At 39.5% G+C, this 19747-nt stretch overlaps 2 protein-coding genes across 7 annotated transcripts in view; one reads left to right on the forward strand and one right to left on the reverse strand.

Annotated features, from left to right (window-relative positions):
- Positions 1–10046, forward strand: part of rfx2 (regulatory factor X, 2 (influences HLA class II expression)) — a 28006-nt gene extending 17960 nt beyond the window's left edge. For all 4 annotated transcript variants that reach the window (XM_079467607.1, XM_079467605.1, XM_079467608.1 and 1 more), the window contains 12 exons: positions 278–459; positions 766–885; positions 1179–1300; positions 1453–1571; positions 4558–4670; positions 4797–4954; positions 5064–5161; positions 5573–5722; positions 5811–6019; positions 6245–6398; positions 8024–8066; positions 8157–10046. In XM_079467607.1, the coding sequence (XP_079323733.1) occupies positions 278–459; positions 766–885; positions 1179–1300; positions 1453–1571; positions 4558–4670; positions 4797–4954; positions 5064–5161; positions 5573–5722; positions 5811–6019; positions 6245–6398; positions 8024–8066; positions 8157–8269 (1581 nt within the window). In that variant the 3' untranslated portion in view covers positions 8270–10046. The remainder of the gene's footprint in view (positions 1–277; positions 460–765; positions 886–1178; positions 1301–1452; positions 1572–4557; positions 4671–4796; positions 4955–5063; positions 5162–5572; positions 5723–5810; positions 6020–6244; positions 6399–8023; positions 8067–8156) is intronic.
- An 82-nt stretch (positions 10047–10128) lies between these two features.
- The window catches only part of fcho1 (FCH and mu domain containing endocytic adaptor 1), a 36228-nt gene continuing 26609 nt past the window's right edge, over positions 10129–19747 (reverse strand). For 2 of the 3 annotated variants that reach the window (XM_079467602.1, XM_079467603.1), the window contains exons 15-27: positions 19647–19703; positions 17520–17571; positions 16578–16696; positions 15258–16184; positions 15068–15174; positions 14061–14175; positions 13840–13951; positions 13468–13623; positions 12022–12154; positions 11664–11860; positions 11476–11540; positions 10884–11051; positions 10129–10521 (exon numbers count right to left, since the gene is read on the reverse strand). In XM_079467602.1, the coding sequence (XP_079323728.1) occupies positions 10493–10521; positions 10884–11051; positions 11476–11540; positions 11664–11860; positions 12022–12154; positions 13468–13623; positions 13840–13951; positions 14061–14175; positions 15068–15174; positions 15258–16184; positions 16578–16696; positions 17520–17571; positions 19647–19703 (2237 nt within the window). In that variant the 3' untranslated portion in view covers positions 10129–10492. The remainder of the gene's footprint in view (positions 10522–10883; positions 11052–11475; positions 11541–11663; positions 11861–12021; positions 12155–13467; positions 13624–13839; positions 13952–14060; positions 14176–15067; positions 15175–15257; positions 16185–16577; positions 16697–17519; positions 17572–19646; positions 19704–19747) is intronic. The other variant, XM_079467604.1, reaches the window with a different exon arrangement.

Genomic DNA, 19747 nt, shown 5'->3' on the forward strand with positions numbered 1-19747 from the left:
TTTATTGTTATACTGAACACAAAGAAAGTCAAAATATCTTCTTTTGTGTTCAACAGAACAAAGAAATGTATACAAATAAAAAGAACGACTGAATTTTCATTTTTGGGTGCACCATCCCTTACGAATATGTATGATAATAAATACGAATATGTATGAAGTGTTTCGTTCTGTGTGATTTGTTTATTTATGCTTGTTTTGTTGTTTAAAGTTAAAAAATGACTGTGGTATTCATGATCTGGTTTGAGATCGCTGTCCATTTGTGTTCATTGTTGCGCAGTTGCAGTGGTTGCTGGATAACTATGAGACCGCTGAGGGAGTGAGTCTGCCGCGGAGCTCTCTGTATAACCACTACCTGAGACACTGTCAGGAGCAGAAACTGGATCCGGTAAACGCTGCCTCGTTCGGCAAACTCATCCGCTCTGTGTTCATGGGTCTTCGCACGCGTCGACTTGGCACCAGGTCAGATAAAGAGCTACAACCCGAGAACCCCACTAAATCCACAAACACTATCAGACTATAGCCAGGGCTACAACCACATTTCAGGCTCTGAATCACTAATAGATTCAGTCACAGCAGCACAGAGGAACGTTTATTCGGTCTGCTGAAAACACTGCTGTAATACTTAAAGTATGATCATGAGGTGATGTGCTGAAATAAATCACATTCAGTCTCAAACTGTGGTGTGTTGATGGAGAGATTGGGGTTGCCGGGATAATGCTAAGGGGATAAAAATGCAATGGCTCATTCTGCGTGTGTGTGTCTCAGGGGGAACTCAAAATACCATTATTACGGCATTCGTCTGAAGCCTGACTCGCCTCTCAACCGCCTGCAGGAGGACACACAGTACATGGCAATGAGACAACAGCCTGTCCATCAGAAACAGAGGTGAACACAATCGTTCTGTCGGTCTCTCTTGTTTCCCACTTGCACTCAACGTTTCATGTCATCATCATCTTGGCTTAATTGTTTGCATCCAGCCAAAGTTTTTTTTTTCAGAATAATTTGTTGGATTTGAGCGTAAAAGATTCCCTTCACTGATTCACACTTTCGTCTTCTCTTCTCAGACACATAAATCCCAGCATACGTAGCCTTCATCTCCCTCTCTCTCCCCAAATCTCTTTTTCTCAGTTGTGAATTCTAGTCTACTTGTAAATTTTGTGACGTATTTTTATGTCCAGGTTTAAGCCCTTGCACAAGATGGATGGGATGGGAGACAGTCTGAACAGCAGCTCTCAGCACTTGTCCAGCACCCCAGAGCAGAGTGTGGCCGCCCAGAGCCAGCATCACCAGCAGTACATTGGTAAACCTCCCGTGGCATGGTGTTTTTTTTATCCGGTCTCTTAGGAAAGATTCAAATTCATCTACACTCACACCCACTAGTTTACAATCCTTCTTAATTGCATTTTAACTTTAGGAAATATTCACATTGTATGTATGTGTGTATTTTGGCAGATGTGTCCCATGTCCTGCCGCCCTTTCCCTCTCCTGATTTCGGCTCGTGTCCTTTGCCTGAGTCAATCAACTTGAATGATGTTAAAAAACTGCAGAACAACTATAGGATCCACTGTGAGGTATTGCATACATTTGAGATGAAAACCAATACATTTTTAATGCCTCTTTGTATCGTTCCACTTGAAGCTATAGTATATATAAAGTATAGATGAATCACGCCCGCTTTCCAGTGCTGGACCAGAGCTTCTGCCCAAAGTTGTACCCGGACATGCGGTCTGGAGAAACCCCTAAGACCTGGCACTAGGATTACGTTGTTATCGCAAAAGGTTTAGACAACAACAACAACTTAGTCTGGCTAGCCTTATGTTAGAAAGAAACTGAAACTTACAAGGGCCTGATAGCTAAAGGTGATGGGTACGGACTAGGGATGCACGATAAATTATCGGCCATATCGGTATTGACTGATAAGTAATAATTAATAAATTAATAAAATTTAGGCCGATATATTATAGCCGATCTAACAAAAATAATTTCCTCTGGTTAAACTTCTTTAGCTGCACACTGCTCTGTTAAAATACAGCACAGTACTGTACAGTATCTTTCTGTCGTGATCATTCGCTTGCTGCTATTAGCAAAACATTTTTTATGTAGGTACAGTATGTAGATAACGTATTTATAAATGTGTAAATCATAGAAACAAAAGCCTATTGTTAGAATCAAACTGCTCTCTGAATGCTGTCTGTTTTGAGACCTGCTAGACATGTGACTATAAAGAAAACTTTTCTGGGTTGCTTTAGAAGAACATCTATAATTTGTTTATTAAATAAAAAATAGACCAGAAAAGTTAGAAGGTTAAAGAACAGTTAACAAGTGTAAATAGGTTTGGAACATGATTTTCAGGGGACAAAAAGACAACTAATGTTTAGCTTGTTTTCTGCAGTCAATGTTTTCAAATAAAAGCAGTTGTAAAGAATTATCGGTTATCGGCCAAAAATGTACATATCGGTGCATCCCTAGTACAGACCATTCTGTTTCTTATTCAGGTTTGGAACGGGGAGGGGCTAATTTATGACACAATTTTCATTTTCGGGTTGAGTGTCCCTTTATTTTGCAATAAACAACTATTCATCACATATTTTCCACCATGAGTAACGGCATAAATAAGCAAAACACTATTAACATTTACCAGAGAATGTCAAAACTGTTCATTCACAGCCTTCTGTAAAACAGTTTTCTGTCACAAATCTTATTAGGTCGGTCAAAATGAAACATCATGCAGTTAACACATTTGACATCATAACTTTCATTCTGTTGTGTGTCATTTTTCTAAATAGGATCACACCACAAACACCTCCACCTCTCACAGTTGTCAGATGTTTTCCATGTCTAATTTACTTTGGTTAAACATCCCATGATACATTAAAATGATCATTATAGTTTAAAACTAAACTAAAACATTTATATAGCTTCTATTATATATTCTCACTAAATGCTTTAAAACTGAGATGTTTTTGCTTTTAATTTATACTTTCACTTTCAACAAGCTATAAAGAGTGACAGGACAAACAGCACTACCTTTCTGTTGCCAGAGCAGTTTAACAGCCGAGGATGAGGTTCAATGCAGAAAGAAAAAACTCGTAATTCAGTTTCAATTTAAATGTGCTTTTTTGGCATGAGAAATAATCATTCATATTGCCAAAGCTTGTGCAGCCAGGCTGTGTACAATGGATATCTCTCTCCCACTGCCGTTGATGGATTCCTTCTCAGTATTCCTCTTCCTTCTTGTTCTCCGTGCCGACAGAGTTTTTCTGGTTTGACATGTTCCTTGAGCTGGTCTCATTACAGCACTTCAATATTCTGACAGATGGATTCGTCCCATCTTCATTTCGAGCTCACGGTCTTAATATTATTGCTGCCGTGCTCTCATGCACTCTCTCTCGGCCTCCCTGTCCACCGCACATCTTTTGTTCTGTGTTTATTAATTCTCAGGGTTTTTTTGTCTTGCCAATTAACCTTCGCTAGCAGAATCTTAACCGTGCGTCTGTAGCGAGCTGCAGGTTTTTCTCACCGCCTTCATTATTTGGCTCTTCTCATACCCTCTGAATGGACAGATTTAAGCTTACTCTTGAGCTTTACTACCAACAACAAGTACAAGTTGGACCAATTCTCATACCATTTGTACTAAAGAAATGAATATGTCCCAGATCAAAGCAGGACGAGTTGTTTACGTCATGCTAAATTGTCTGTCGGGTTTGTAGCAGTAGCAGTATTAATGCTATTTTGGGAAAACATATAGTTTGGCCGATCACGGATCCCTAAATCGGTAACAAATCTGACGTGTCGACTTTTGAGGAAGTGACTTGCTTACGACTCATAGCGGTCTCTGTGAATGTCCTTTTGTAAACTTACGTTTTTTGGTGTTAAGACACGACTGCCGTTTGTGATCTGAGATTGGATGTAAGTTTAAAAGCACACTTTAAAATGACCGTTTGTCTCCTGGAAGTCAGGGAATAGTGCTGTTCTTCCTCTTTTTGATGAAGGTACGATGGCTTGTTTGTCGGAGAAAGAGAATTTTCTCTTTTTTTGTTTTGGAGTGCTGTGTTTAAACGGTTGCCGGGGTGACGGTAAACAAGGTTGTCATGGTGACCTGGCGTTGGAAGCCAAAACATAGCATGTGACCAGCGAGGGGAGGAGGGCGCTGTGTAACTGGATACAATAGTGTGTGTCCTCATCCAGAATCTGAAATCTAAGTGTGAATCACTCTCGAGACGGTTTACCACACAGTCTCACTTCTGCTCTGAAATAAAGCCAAACACCTTCTTTTGTTTCCTCGTGCCACCCGTACCACACCGTCTAAAGTTTTAGTTCAACCTAAAACTGAATTTAAGATTATGTATGTGGTTGTGTTCAGTTAGTGTTAGATCAGAATCTCATCACACAAATGTTGTCTTAACCCATTAGAGAGCGTTCTCGAGATCATTCGGTATTTGTCATCAAGTTCCACCTTTCTCTTTTAATATATTTGTTTTAACAGGTATGGTTTACAAGACGTTTTACTGTTTGGATGTGTTTTTTTCCAAACAAATTTTGTTTTTTCTCCATCAGGCGACTCTTGATGTTGTGATGAACTTGCAGTTTCATCTCATAGAGAAGCTGTGGGAGACCTTTTGGTATTCAACAGCGCCATCTAGTGACGGAGCAACCACTATTTCCAACAGGTGCCAAATATTCTTACAAATAAGACTACAAAAATGTTATATTTAAACATTTGTAAAATGTAAAATTTTGACATTTTAATATTTTAATTTGGAAAACATGTTTTTGTGGGCATTTGTTATTTGCAGTGAAGAGGATATGGAAGACATCAGAGGTTTCCCCAGAGAGAAGCTGATCGCTCTGTGTAAATATGAACCAATCAAACAGTGGATGAGAAGCTGTGATCACATCCTGTATCAGGCACTGGTGGAGATCCTCATCCCTGATGTACTGCGGCCTGTTCCCAGTTAGTATTTATAGGAATACACTCGCAGTGAGCTGTTCCAGGATCAGTGTTGCAGATATATTGTGAGCAGAAAGAATGAGCATTACTTATGACAAATGTGATCCTGCAGGTACACTCACCCAAGCTATCAGAAACTTTGCAAAGAGTTTGGAGAGTTGGTTAACATCAGCCATGAGTGACTTTCCGCAGGAGATTGTTCGCACTAAGGTACAGTGTGTGTGTGTGTGTGTGTGTACACTTTAAGGAAAATATGTTTAAAGAAATACAAGCTAAATCTAACAAAAAAATGTCAATGATTAGAAAGAATGTATTAAAATATTATGATATCATTTTATTATAAAGGTTAAAAAATACTGTGTTTAATAAAGTGATCAAACAATATTTCCTTTAATACAATATTGAAAATAATACAATCGAAAAACATTGAAAATACAAATGAGCAAACATGTGATTCTGAAATGGGAAATAATTGTAAAGTGTTATTTGCATTTCAGTTGGTTTGCATTAGGTATAATTCAATAATGCTGACTTTAAACAAACAAAAATGCACAGATAGAGTAATTCAATACTCTCCATTAGTATTATTTGATGTAATACTCTGTTACTCTGTATGCGCAGGCAGCCGTAGTGAGTGCGTTTGCGCAGACCTTGCGCAGGTACACCTCTCTGAATCACCTGGCGCAAGCGGCCCGTGCCGTCCTGCAGAACACCTCCCAGATCAACCAGATGCTCAGCGACCTCAACCGAGTGGACTTTGCTAACGTTCAGGTCCTTTGACTTGTGCCTGTGCTTAAATGGTTTTAAAAGCATTACAGTGTATTGTGAGTGTCTCACGCTGTGTGTTTTTGTGTTACAGGAGCAGGCGTCCTGGGTGTGTCAGTGCGACGAGAGCGTCGTCCAGCGTTTAGAGCAAGATTTTAAAGTGACCCTGCAGCAGCAGAGCTCTCTGGATCAGTGGGCCACCTGGCTGGAGAATGTCGTCAACCAGGTGCTAAAACCTTATGAAGGCAGTCCCAGCTTCCCCCGCGCCGCCCGCCAGTTCCTCCTCAAATGGTCTTTCTACAGGTACAGTAAAGTTTACCCAACCATCATAATGTCTCTTAAGTTGTCCCTAAATGATAGTAAGATTGCTGAACTTGTTAATAAACACAAATCTTGGCAGTAATGGGTCTTATTAGAGTGTTAAGTGTAATAAGAGGCATCTTCGCCTGTGCTTTTGATTTGTGGCTTTTTTATGTGTGACAGTGTTTACTATAGTATGATGAAATTCTCCCGTTGCCCTGGTTACAGCTCCATGGTGATCAGAGATCTGACTCTGCGCTCGGCCGCCAGCTTTGGCTCCTTCCATCTCATCCGTCTGCTCTATGATGAATACATGTTCTATTTGGTAGAGCACCGTGTCGCCCAGGCAACCGGAGAGACGCCCATCGCTGTCATGGGGGAGGTGAGAAGATCAGGCTGCTTGATTTGGTTTCATATTTCAGACATTCACACATTAATAATGTAATAACAGCTCAGTGTCAGATTTAGCCTGTGAATGTATTAAGTTTTTTCCAAAATGTCAAAAGAAGCTAGTTTATTGAATTCGTTCACTAAACTCAAATCTAATTGGACGGTGCGTTTAATGGCAGGTCGACATGGGGGAATGGGAAAAAAAACATTGCTCTATCGCGTGTAGTCTGAAAACTCTCTAACACTATTACATTGTATATTCAGCTGTGGAGAGCAATTCAACATTATTTTCAGTTTTTCTGACTCTACTTTTTATAGGTATGTGTTTAGGTAAAATGATCATTTTTTGTTTTCCTAACAATATTTGAAATAAGATAATTTTTTCTATTTGCATGGAGAAACAAGTTAAAATAACAGAAAAGATGCACTGTGTTTTCAGAGCTCAAATCCTGCAAAGAAAACAAGTTCAGGCTCACTTTTAAGCAGTAAATCAGTCATAAGTGTTTTTAGGAAAAGTTCAAAAATATGTTTTTTGTGATGACCTTGTGATTTTTATCACAATTTGTCTTGCTATGAGTCTTTCACAATGCTGTTGGATGACTTGTTGTTTTGTTAAAATTCAACAGACACTGGACTGAAATGGCCACAATACATCTAGAAATGCGGATTAAATGAAAACTGGAATGGTCTCTTAATTTTTTCTGCGGCTATATACATGAGAATCTTTGTCATTTTTCAGGCATGTCATGATTAGGGATGCACCGAAATAAAAATTATTGTCCGAAGCCGAATAAAAATTAAACCGAGCATTTCTTCTAATGAAATAGCCTTTTTTTCACTATTGCATAAACTGAATGGTCAAAATGTGCTTTCTATCATTTGCTTGCTTTTCAATAAAATACAATATAACTTCTAATAAAATTTAGCAAAACAAAGTCAATTAAACAAAAGTGGAGCCCTTCCCTTCATGCATGGCCTATAGCAGACTGCTAAAAGAATTTAATGTAAGTTACTCTGTACTACGACAACAAAACAGTTCATTAAAAAGTGTAATTCAACATTAGGCCTATAAACTAAAAATACATTATAGGCTACATTGCAATATGATTACATTTTATTTAGTGCATTTTGAAGGGTAATGGAAACTGGCTTCTGTCTCTCTCGCTTTCTCTCTCCACTGCACTGGTTGCTACTTGATCGTATCACAAGTCATGTTCAGTAAAATGTATTCGCCCATTTCACTTATTCAGTCGAACATGCGTTTTTGCCCAATATGTCCGGTTGCCAAACGTTCGGTGCACCCCACTATAAACTTTCTACCATGTCTCACATGTTGTGATAATTTAGACAATTTAGTTGCACAAATGATGGTGATGGAGTTTTCATGTTGTGTTCATTTTTAATACTTTTTGCATTATTTCATAAAACTTTTCTGAGTGATTTCACTTTTTATTTTTGACACTGAAGTAAAAAGTTGCAAATTACTAAAAAATATTTTGGAAATTACTAAAAACATTTGCATTCACAGTAAGCATAAACATGTAACGGTGCCCATAGCTTAAAAAAGACCCTCCATGTCACTGCCAGTTTTAACAGTTTTCTTTGTTTATATTTCAGTTCAGTGACCTCAGCACAATGATGCCATCAATAATGGAGAAAGGTAACAGATTTTAAAGCTCACCAAACACGAGTTGCTAACTTTCAAGTTTTTCTTCTTCGTGTTCTCATATTCCCTTTTTTCTTTTCCTAGACACCTCCTTCTCAGATGATCTGGCCAGTGATGGAGATATGTCGAGAAGCATGAGCGAGCCAGCAGTGAAGAGAGAGAGAATCGAGATCAATCACTCTCTGCAGGAGATCTAAGAGCCTCATGCCAGACCACACCAGCACCGACCCGAGCCGGCCGCTTGTGTGTGTATTCTCAGCAGTGAATGTAGGGCTGCTTGTGGCCAAGCTAACAGTATGTGAGGTTTTGGTTTATCTTGAGTGTATGTCAGTTTCTCTCTCTCTTTCTCGCTTCACCCGTTAGGTTTTCTGCGACTGTGAATAAAGAACGTGTTGGTTTTGTAATGTTGTTCTTTTTTGTTGACGTGCCATAGTCTTCATTCAGTGCCTTAGAAACACTAGAGCAGAACTATCTCTATTTTCGTCTCTATCTCTCGTTCTGTCGTTTCTCGGCCGTGCCTCTAACCGCAGAATGAATGTATCGTCTCAGAACCTCAGATGTCTACAGCACCTTTTACAGATGGTCTCATTTTTAGTCGTGCCCTTAAAGACTTTCAGCCTCCGCTGATACCTGCGGCTCTTCAGGCTTAGATGCAACCCGCTGACCCAAAGCCGCCTGCTCAGCTGCACCGCGGCATTCGCCCAAACCTGCTGCACATGCAAATGCCTTTCCATGATGACATGGAGGGTCGACACTTAATCCTTGCAGTTTTGTAGATTTAAAGCCCTGGCCATATGAGATGACTAGTCTATACCTCAACAGTTTTTACTCCTCAATGTTTAACTGTAATGTTTTTTAAATCACTATCGAATAGCATCCCAATGTCAAGTTTCTGGATGTACATACGCCTACTGTGTTGATGGTTATTACTCTGATAGAGCCATTTTCTTAGACACCAAGTAGTGCAGATTTCACCAAATATGGTTTGTAAAACTTTGGTCTAGTTTTGTAAAAGTTCTTAGTTGTTTGCAGTGGTTATAAAGAGCCTAGATGATTTGTGAAATATATTGTGTGTATGTGAGTCTCTACAAGGCCTAATGTAACTGGAAGTGAGTGCATTCACCAGGTTATGTGAATATTTTGTGTAATTATTTTTTAATTGAACATATGTAGGCCTACCTGAGCTTTTTAAATAGCCTCTTTTTATAAAGATTAAAACCTTCCTTTGCATAACAGACTGAAGTAGATATTGTGTATATGTTATAGCAAAAAACATATGGGTGACACATTAAAATTCTATGAACCCTCACATCTCGCTTTTTCTACATGATTTAGAAAACCCAAAGTAGATACATGCAGTAACAGAAAATATGCAGATACTTACAGAAACGCCTCATCACCTGGTGCTGTACATCTGATATGTTGATTTAATTGTAATGCTATAGATGGAAAGCTGTTGATGTGCCCAACTGACCGATGTAAAGCTGGAAATATTTTCTAAAGATGTCGTTTTATGTTTGTAATCGTTTGATTTCCAATGTTGTGCTGAATCCAGATGTAATCTTAACCGGTGCCTGGTAGCGGCCCGTAACGGGCACCCTACACACCCCTCTCTGCTATTTACAAAGAGAACTGTCCTTTCTACTCGCTGTTTTGTGTGTTCTGAGAAGTGATTGGCTGATGTTCTCTCACTGTGGTTGGTTGTGAGTATCAGACTCTGTATTCTAACGCCCGTCACGTTTGTTGCCTTTCGTGTGCTTTTGGGATGGGAACTTTGTGGTTTCTAGTTTTCTTTTGTAGCGCTGTTTTAAAGCTTCTGGCTAAGGAATATTTTTATGGAGGTAGATGCAATTCTTCTCACTACTATATTGATACCTTATTTTTGTGTCTTTAAAAATGTTCTTTATTTAGCTTCAACCGCTTAGTTGAACTGTATTTTGTACTGGTAAAACGTGTAATAAATTTGTGTAAACCACTTTTGTGTGATGCTTGCCGTTTAAGTGTAATGAATCATTACCTATACATGAACTTAGAACTCGCACAAATACACAGTTTTCATATTAAATCTTCCTTGAATGAACAACATAATAATTTTATTTTAATTTTTTCATACATACTTGTATTTATATTTGTTCGTTCACAAATTTGCACCTAAATGACAAATTTACATCGTTTTATAAACTTCAAAAAGGTGCACAGACCAAACACTATATACAGATAAGAGTACACATTCTTGAATTGATCATCTGTGGACCAGGAAATCCCAGATCTCAAGCTGGTTGTGGTCCCGAGTTCCAGTGCATGTTTCCTAGAGTGGGTAATGTCCATTTCCTATACAGGTCCCATTGTATTGTAGCTCAGGGGTTGAAAAAAGTGCAAACATTGTGCCTGTGGTGCCAGACCAGGCACCATCATCTCGCTCACAAAGAACATCCAGCCATGTACTTTCCTAAACAAAGTGAGAAAATATTGCAAAAAAGTATTTTAAATCACGACTTCTGCAACTTGCAAAAAAATACATTTATCGACTGCAGTGCATTACAGCAGCAAGCTTTACAATGTAAGCATTCAACCAAGGTTGCCAGTAGGGCCAAGGGCTCTGGGTATTCACCAGCATATTTGTGCATGTAATGTAATTTAACATATTCAGTACAACATTTTCTGTGATTAGTCACAATAAATGTTTAAAATGGACAACAAACATGAAAGCGTCAAAAATCCAGCAAACACATGTTTTCACCATGTGATTAGCTTTCAATGAACAGGTGGACACAGCATAGTCATGAAGGATGCAAAAAAACTAGGTCTCACCTGTGGCAAACCTCTTCTTCACCAGGGACATGCGATACCGGCTGCCCACCAGCTCGACATTCATGCCTGAGAGAGACGCCCCAGATCCAACAAACTGAACAGCCAGGCTTGGGGGAGGACCCCGGGGCACCTCAAGGCACTGCCAACTGGCGCACAATGTGCCAGACCCTGAGACCCAAACATAAATAACAGTGTCATTAGCTGCTCTTTGATTTAATAGTCTCTTTAACACTTATTTTCTTTTGAGATTGTCTCTGAGACCCCCATGACAGAGAGTTTGGAAATAAAACCTCTAGTTGCTTTCAAAATGTTCTAAATTCAAAAATCTCCCATGATTCTCTGATCGGATCATATGTATTTGCTTCATGGCCTCTTGCTCTGAGCAACTCCTCTTCCACCCACTGTGTGAACACAAGATGTTTTCTTTGGTAATCTAAAACGAACACTAAACTTTATATAGAACCTGACTGGCACAACTCAAAATGCATTATTTTGGGTCCAGAAAGTCATTATTTCCTATCTACAATACTCTTCGATTTAAGCACAAAGTAAGAGAGAGGGGTAAAAAAGAACAGGTGGCAAAAATAAAAACCTTTGCTGTGATTGGTCGGAGAAAGGTTGGGTATCTTCCATAAGAGTCGTCTTTCTTCAGCGTTCCTGTGACAGAAAACAGGTCTTTACTCATTAGCTCTTCACCTTTACTTCTCGCTGTCATGAGACTTCACCCATCCCGTTTTTTTTTCATATTATATATGTAAGTAATCTACACCACACTCTCACCAGGATGCGGGTGGCTGACACTGCAGGTCCGTGGCAGTGTGATCGAGGGGCAGCAGCACTTGTACGGAGGTCAGTAGTGTGGCAGGGGCGGTTGCAGGGCAGCAGTGGTAATCCAGAGACACACGGGTGACTGTGCCACTGCGCTGACACTCAGCAGACAGCAGCAGGGGGGCACGACCCGGATCCTGAGATGATGCCTGTAACATACAATATAAATCAAATTACTACCAATAAAGTCAAAAACTAGCCAAAGCGTCAATGTGAGGCTCATGCATCTAAGTATAGGAACGCCTTTAAAAACATCATTAAACCAGATTCAGTTGCAATTCAAGTATTATTAGGGTTTGTGATGACTGACCTGGTATTTGAGCAAAGCCACATTGTAATAAGAGGCCTGTGGGTTGAGCTCTGCCTCTCTCTGCAGATGAAGCGTTAAGGCCTGCATGTTGAACCAGAAATCTTTAGAGTCGGGGTCACTCTGTGATGGATCACTGCAGGTAGAAAAACAAAAATGAAAGCAACACGATGTCCATTACCACAAAAAAAATGTGGACTCTTTCAAATAGTTTGATAAATAAACTAAGCATGTACTGTAATGTATTATACAACCCGAATTCCGGAAAAGTTGGGACGTTTTTTCAATTTGAAAAAAATGAAAACTAAAGGATTTTCAAATCACATGAGCAAATATTTTATTCACAATAGAACATAGATAACAGCAAATGTTTAAACTGAGAAAGTGTACACTTTTATCCACTAAATTAGCTCATTTTAAATGTAATGCCTGCAACAGGTCTCAAACAAGTTGGGACGGGGGCATGTTTACCATGGTGTATCATCTCCTTTTCTTTTCAAAACAGTTTGAAGATGTCTGGGCATTGAGGCTATGAGTTGCAGGAGTTTTGATGTTGGAATTTGGTCCCATTCTTGCCTTATATAGGTTTCCAGCTGCTGAAGAGTTTGTGGTTGTCTTTGACGTACTTTCCGTTTAATGATGCGCCAAATGTTCTCTGTATGTGAAAGATCTTGACTACAGGCAGGCCAATTTAGTACCCGGACTACGTATGTTGTAATAGCTGCAGTATGTTTTGCATTGTCCTGCTGAAGTATACAAGACCTTCCCTGAAATAGACATCGTTTGGAGGGAAGCATATGTTGCTCTCAAACCTTTATATACATTTCAGCATTCACAGAGCCTTCCAAAACATGCAAGCTGCCCATACCGTATGCACTTATGCACCCCCATACCATCAGAGAACTTTTGAACTGAACGCTGGTAACACGCTAGAAGGTCTCCCTTCTCTCTTTAGCCCGTAGGACACGGGGTCCGTGATTTCCAACAAGAATGTCAAATTTGGACTTGTCTGACCATAGAACACTATTCCACTTTGAAATAATTATTGTAAATGAGCCTTGGCCCACAGGACACGACGTCGCTTCTGGACCATGTTCACATATGGCTTCCTTTTTGCATGATAGAGCTTTAGTTGGCATCTGCTGATGGCACTGCGGATTGTGTTTTCCGACAGTGGTTTCTGGAAGTATTCCTGGGCCCATTTACTAATGTTGCTCTTGTTGCCCCGTTCCCAACTTTTTTGAGACCTGTAGCAGGCATTACATTTTAAATGAGCTAATTTAGTGGATAAAAGTGTAACATTTCTCAGTTAAAACATTTGCTACGTTATCTATTTTCTATTCTTCAATTATTGTTATTAAAATTTAGAACTTTTCCGGAATTCTGTTGTACAGTAACTGCCCTATAGACTGCCATACGGTCAAAAGTGTTTGTTAGACGCCATCATACCTGTAGAGTAACTTTTGATTGGGTAAGAAGTGGTCCACTCGAGCGATGTTGACCAATCTAAAGCTAAGCACAGGTGCGTTGGGGTTGGCATTGAAAATGTGGGTGATCCCAGCAGGAAATGACATTGTGAGGTCACCGGTGATCTTAACAAGACAGCTGAAACATACACAAGCAAACAGTTGGATTTCAATTAAAACAATGAACAGCAAGTCACTTGAGGTAAGTCCAGGACAGTATGGCAGAGGGTTTTGTCTTCCAAATGGGGTGAAAGAACCGAAAATGGAGCTTTGGGTGATCTGCAATTCTAAACACAAGCGTAAATGTGTTGTTCTGGCTTTATCAAGAGCTTTCCCTTAAGATCCAAAGACTGACCGGTTGTGTTCTCCTCCTTTGAAGTAAGCATTGATGTACTCTGTAATGGCTGCGGCTACGGGCCATGATTCCTGTGTGCTCAGAGAAATGGGACTGGGCCCTCGAGACAAACCTGCAGGGTCACACAAGTAAAAATATCAATATTTACATTCAATGAGGATACAAATTTCCAGACTCTCTATGGTTTTTTATAGTGTGGGTGCTGAGGATATCAGAATCACCTCGGGCTGGACTGGGAACACGGTTTTGCACTCTCCACTCGCTAGGGCTAGAAGATGATGAGGAGGTAAGGGAAGGACTGGGATCAGGCAGCGGAGATGAGCACAGTGACCTAGACTAAGACACACAGGTCGAAGGTCAAAGTTGTTGTACTTTTGCAAAATTATGACAAATAAAAAAGTAAAACTCCTCGCACACAAGGCAGGTGTGTGTTCAAATCACAATAATTATTTTGTTATCTAAAACTTTTTTAAAACAACTGGTCAAATGTTTATTATAATATCAAATAATATAGTATACTATATTTAAAATATAATATAAAATGCGTTTGCGCATTTTATGTTTAATGTGACCAATAACAAAACAGTAGATAATTACAAACAACTTTTAAACTTGATGATTATAGTAAATCTAAATTAATTAAAATATTTCTGTTAATTGAAATGAAATTAAAAAATTTATTATTTTAAAATAACAATAATATATATTTTTTTAAATAATAATGATTAATTAATTAAACCTATAGAGCAATATTAAAAATAAATAAATAACAGAATGACAACAGCTAATAATGCAATATCTAAAAATTATAAAAATTAAAATAAATTTAAAATACTAATATAACTACAATAAAACTAAAAACTAAACTATAATAACTCTTATTTTAGCCTTAATCTTAATAATAGAAATAAAACAACAAAAATCTGACTACCGGCTTCTTTTCTCGTCTTTCAACATAAAATGTGGCTGAAATTACTTCTGTGGCTGAAGGACTTTTTTCATTGTCTTGTAACAATATAATTGTTTTCCAGTGTAAAGCAGTTAAGCTCTTCAATTGAGATCTCAATAGTGCTGTTCATTTAGAACTGAAGTAAAGAGAAACCACATCTCATAAAACAAGATTCAAGACAAAGAGTCTGCTGATGAACGGCTTTGTTTTTGTGAATGTAAAGACACTTGAGTGTTGCTAGTTGGACGGGTGGTATAAAGAGGTCTGTGGAACATATACCCGCTCACAGCCACTGAGTCTGCCCGAGGTGCGGTTGGACCGAACGGAGCGAGGCGGAGCCAACACCAGACGCTCACTGCTGTCCTGCCTGAAACTATGCTTGGAGACTGAAAGAAAAAGAGTGAGATCAATCATCCTCCCTAAATATCAGTATTACCATCATCCATTAACACCCCACATCAGTTTATACCTGGTTGTGTGTTAATATCCAGGAAATTCTGGTCTTTGTCTGTAGAAAAGCAGAGGTCCTCCTGTGGCCCAGAATGCCGTGTGAGCGGTGGTCCGTTCCTTCGAGGCTCATCATTAAATGACCTTTGTTTTCTGAGCTCTAGCGTGACTGAATTGTTGGGAGTACCTTCGCTAAAAGGGTTATGCACAGAGTTCCAATGCACCAGCTCTTTCTTGGGCTGAGAACTGGGGGCGGGGTTTGGACTGGGCGTCGGCCTATTTCCATTCACCTGCGCTGCTATAGACGACTGATGCGTTGGGCTGCCAATCATAGTAATAGCGAAAGGATCTTCTTGGGACTCTGAAGGCGGAACACTACGATCTCTCTTCCTCTCTCTGTCCTTGCGGGAGGACGATGACGAAGATGGAGGAGGAAGAGTTTTAGTGTTGGAAAAGGGCTCAGCTCGGTCCTCGACGCCGTCCCTGGTGGGCCGAGGTGGAGGCGGGGCCCAGGCATTAGGCAGAGGGATGTTGTCCTTGGAGGTCGACCGCTCAAAAGCAGCCAGAAAGGGGTCTTCAGGAGGGATGTGTTTACAACTCCATACTGACGGTTCCAAATCGGAAGATGCCAGGCTGTGGGAGAAGGCCGGGAAGCTGAAGGTGGTGGGCTCTATGTCGGGTGGGGCACGTGGGGAGCGTAGATTGGAAGACCAGGCGTTGGCTGGGTCAGCCTGTGGTAGAGGAGAGCGGCCAGGCGAGGGGTCGTGGAATGCGGCTAGGAAGGGGTCCGAAGATCGACCCAAGCTTAAAGAGTCTTTAGACTGAGAGGGGGGCCAGGCTGCCCAACCAGTGGGTTCTGGGGACACCCCAGGGGGCTGATGGGACGGTGAATCCAGCCCAGAATCCTCCACATTCTCAGGAGAGGATGAATCAGAGGAGAATGCAGCATCTGGGAGAAAAAAAAGAGAGTCAATTATTGATCAGAAAATACATTTCCAAAGAACGTATATACAAAAATTACCATTGAAACATAATTTATCCTTTAGAAAATATAGATATAGAAAAGTGTAGACAGTCAAAAACTGTAGTGTGCAAGTATGCATCAACTACAGTAGTGGCGCAAGTATACATATAATGCAAACAAGTCAATGCTGTAGTAGTGCAAGTATGCATAAGAATAAGACACTTTGACAAACATTGGGCCTACTCCTGGTTTAAGATAATCCTTGCCTGGGAAACCACCCAGGTTTTAATTATTTGTTTGGTAAAAGAATTGCTTGTTTAGTCGATTCTCAACTATCACTGTAATAAGTCTGGGGTGGTGTAGCTAAAGGGAACTTACATTCAGATGCAGCGAAGGCATTCTGGAGTTGCTCTCGGCCGGCGAAACTGTGAGATTTGAAGGCAGATTCTAGAGGAGGTCCAAACAGAGCGTCAGAACCGGAGGCTATTGAGCTCAACCTGCAGAGATGAAGTGATAGAGAAGACCAGTGAATGCAGTTCTGTCATGACAACTCTCGGAAGATTTAGCATGGTAGTGTACATGACATATAAATGTATTTGGTCTTGGCGGAATAGATCTGCTACAATGCCGCTGTGGCGGAGCAAGTTCGGAGACTAGCTACTGCCAATGCATCCACAACATGCTGCTGTGTGCATATAAGGAATGCTGCTGCTGCACATATAAAATATATGAATTATCCCTGCGTAGCTTACGTGATCACCTTGTAGCAGATCTATACATGTGGAGCTGGGGAAGGAGGAGGGTTTCTGAAACGCACTGCACTGCTACAACAATCACTAGCCTAGATTTAAACATACAGCAGCAAGCTCGCCGTAAAAGTAAAGTTATTATGTCAGATTGGTTTAGACTTTAGTAGTGTGCCATCTAGAGTTTCATGCCAGAACTTTCCCTGTCATTATAGTGAAATGTGCTTTGGGGAAACCCCTGACAATTCAAAATACCCGATGTTTAATATATAGTTATTCTACAATATACAGCCACAAAAACATTAAGAGACCACTCTGAAATGATTATCAGTTTTTCTGAATCTTCTATTTTTACGTATAATAATAATAATAATAAATGCAAATAGAAACAATATTTGTATGTTTGTATTTAGGAAAAATATTGTTAGTCGTTCACAGAATTAAACAAACTGATTACTTTACCTAAACACACCTATAAATGGTAAATAATGAAAAAAAACATTTTGACATGTTCTCTTATTTTTTCCTGTGCCTGTATGTAATACAATTATTTTTGCCCGCATCTATATTGTACCTGCTGTGATTTGGGCTAGAGGTGGATCTGCGCAGACCCTCCTGTTCTCCATCTACAAAACAACACAGAATTACATTATATAAATGAGCCAGCCTACCCCTCTATGTGACTAAATGTTGCCATTAAAGCCCTTTACACACAGAGACCCTGGAAAAAAAACAGAAAATGTGTCCAGGAATTCGTTAAGTGATTGTTTGATTTTGTTCATTCGCACTGCCAGTGATTTTCTGAAATCTGTGCGTGCGTTCACACATATCCAGGGAAGTTCCTGTGACGTAATATACTGCAATGTAATGTTATGTGCATTTTTTTATATGAAAGATATTTTCCTGCAGTGATTTTAGGTGGCTAAAAAGCGCAATTTGTTATTATTACTGCCTTCCTTTATTTAGTGCCAAATAGGCCTTAATAATCTCTCTTTTTTGTTATTGTTCAGTAGCATGACAAACATTTACATTTAGTCATTTAGCAAACGCTTTTATCCAAAGCGACTTACAAAGAGTTCGGGGAGCAATAATCGATATGTCATACAAAGAGCAATAGTACAATAGGTGTTAATTCAAAGTAACTAGTTTCAACAAAAGCAAGACCACTACCTGTTGAGAGAAGAGGGTTAGTGTACGTTTTCGTTTTTTTCAATTTTCAAACAAACTTATATTTATATTTTTTATTGGTAAATGCAGAACACAGAAGAAGAATGAGACACAAGAATGCAAGGTAGGCTATAGCCCACAAAATGAAGCTTGATATAAGATAAATATAAAATGTCATAAGAAAACAAATAAAAGCAAATTGTTCATGATTGTTCAGTGCAAATTGAAACAGCCTTAATGAAAAAATATAAAGAAATGCTGCGAACTAAAAATTTGCCAGTATTTTTGCAACATAGCCTAATGCAATACAAAAGCCACGGTATAATAATTTTTCTGTAATATGTAAATATGAGTTTAAAAATAAGTTTATCGTTTTTGATAAACAAAGTTTTAAAGTTAGTTTTTTTAGCATTTAGATTTTGTAACCATTTCGGAATAAGCTCACGCAGATCAAATGAAAGACCCTTTAACAGGACCTAAAGCATATTGCACAAAATGCTATTAAAAACACAATAAACCATCACGTTTATATTCTTTACAATGTTTGTTGAGAAAAACAAGCACATAAATGTCCGGGTGAAAGTTTGGAGTAAGTCTATTAACAGTGTCTGCACAGAAACTAGCGCATCACGAGACCCAGGTGCACACAGTCATGTTTTAAAGGTTGGTAAGCGACCAAGTTTATTAAAGTGCTGTGTATTTGTCATTTTATTAGTTTCAATTTCAAGTTTATACTGCATTAAGAAGCAGACAACGCTAATCTCGCATCCGACCTTAAGTTTGGTGATAAGGACTCCAAGATTTAAATATAAAAAAAAAATCCGATTTACCAACGAACAAAAATTACTTGCTTAACTATATTTGTTTTCATAGCCAAATTATTTACGATTTATTAGAGATGTGTGTCATCACTACACAGCTTTTACGGCATCGTTTCTGCCTTTTGTTCACACAGGGTGCGTTCCGGGACTGATCCCGTAAATATTACTAGGTCCCCTTTCCGGAATAATTTTTCGGATCAATCCGGGATGCGTTTGCGTTCACACAGATGGCACTCCGGCAATTTTCTAGGATCAGTGGTCTGTGTGAATGGGTTAGAGACAACAGTCCACAACCATTTTCATCAAACCACACAAACATGGCAAATTATTTCCAATTTTGCTGGAATTGTTTGATCCCGTGATACCGAAATAGAGCCCTGTCTGAGGCTGTAATTACAGCAATCTGCCATCCAGCAGACCCGAGATCAGTATGTCAATCTAAAGCAATAATGACAGTGCACTCATGAAGTATGACTCTGATGCCAGGTCAGCCCGATGGCAGATTGCTGCGATTAAGGCGTCAGATAGAGCTTTGTTTGTGGAATAATGACTTCTATTAATGTGAACAGAGAAGGAGATGGCCATTCGTGTCAATGTGGCCATTTGAGACGGCTGGGTAAAAATATCACATGAACAATGTATGAACGCTTAAAAATTCATGATCTTGGTAACTGAAGCTGTAAAATACAGACGTTCTACAGAGGTCAACCAACCTCTCTGAGGAACACTTTCTCCTTCACCTTCAGACCGACCCGCTAAACTGGAGTTTCCTATTGCAGAAGAACAACGACACATGAAAAACACAAACTTAGAT

Source organism: Barbatula barbatula (genome assembly GCF_947034865.1).
Source record: "Barbatula barbatula genome assembly, chromosome: 11".
Lineage (NCBI taxonomy): Eukaryota > Metazoa > Chordata > Actinopteri > Cypriniformes > Nemacheilidae > Barbatula > Barbatula barbatula.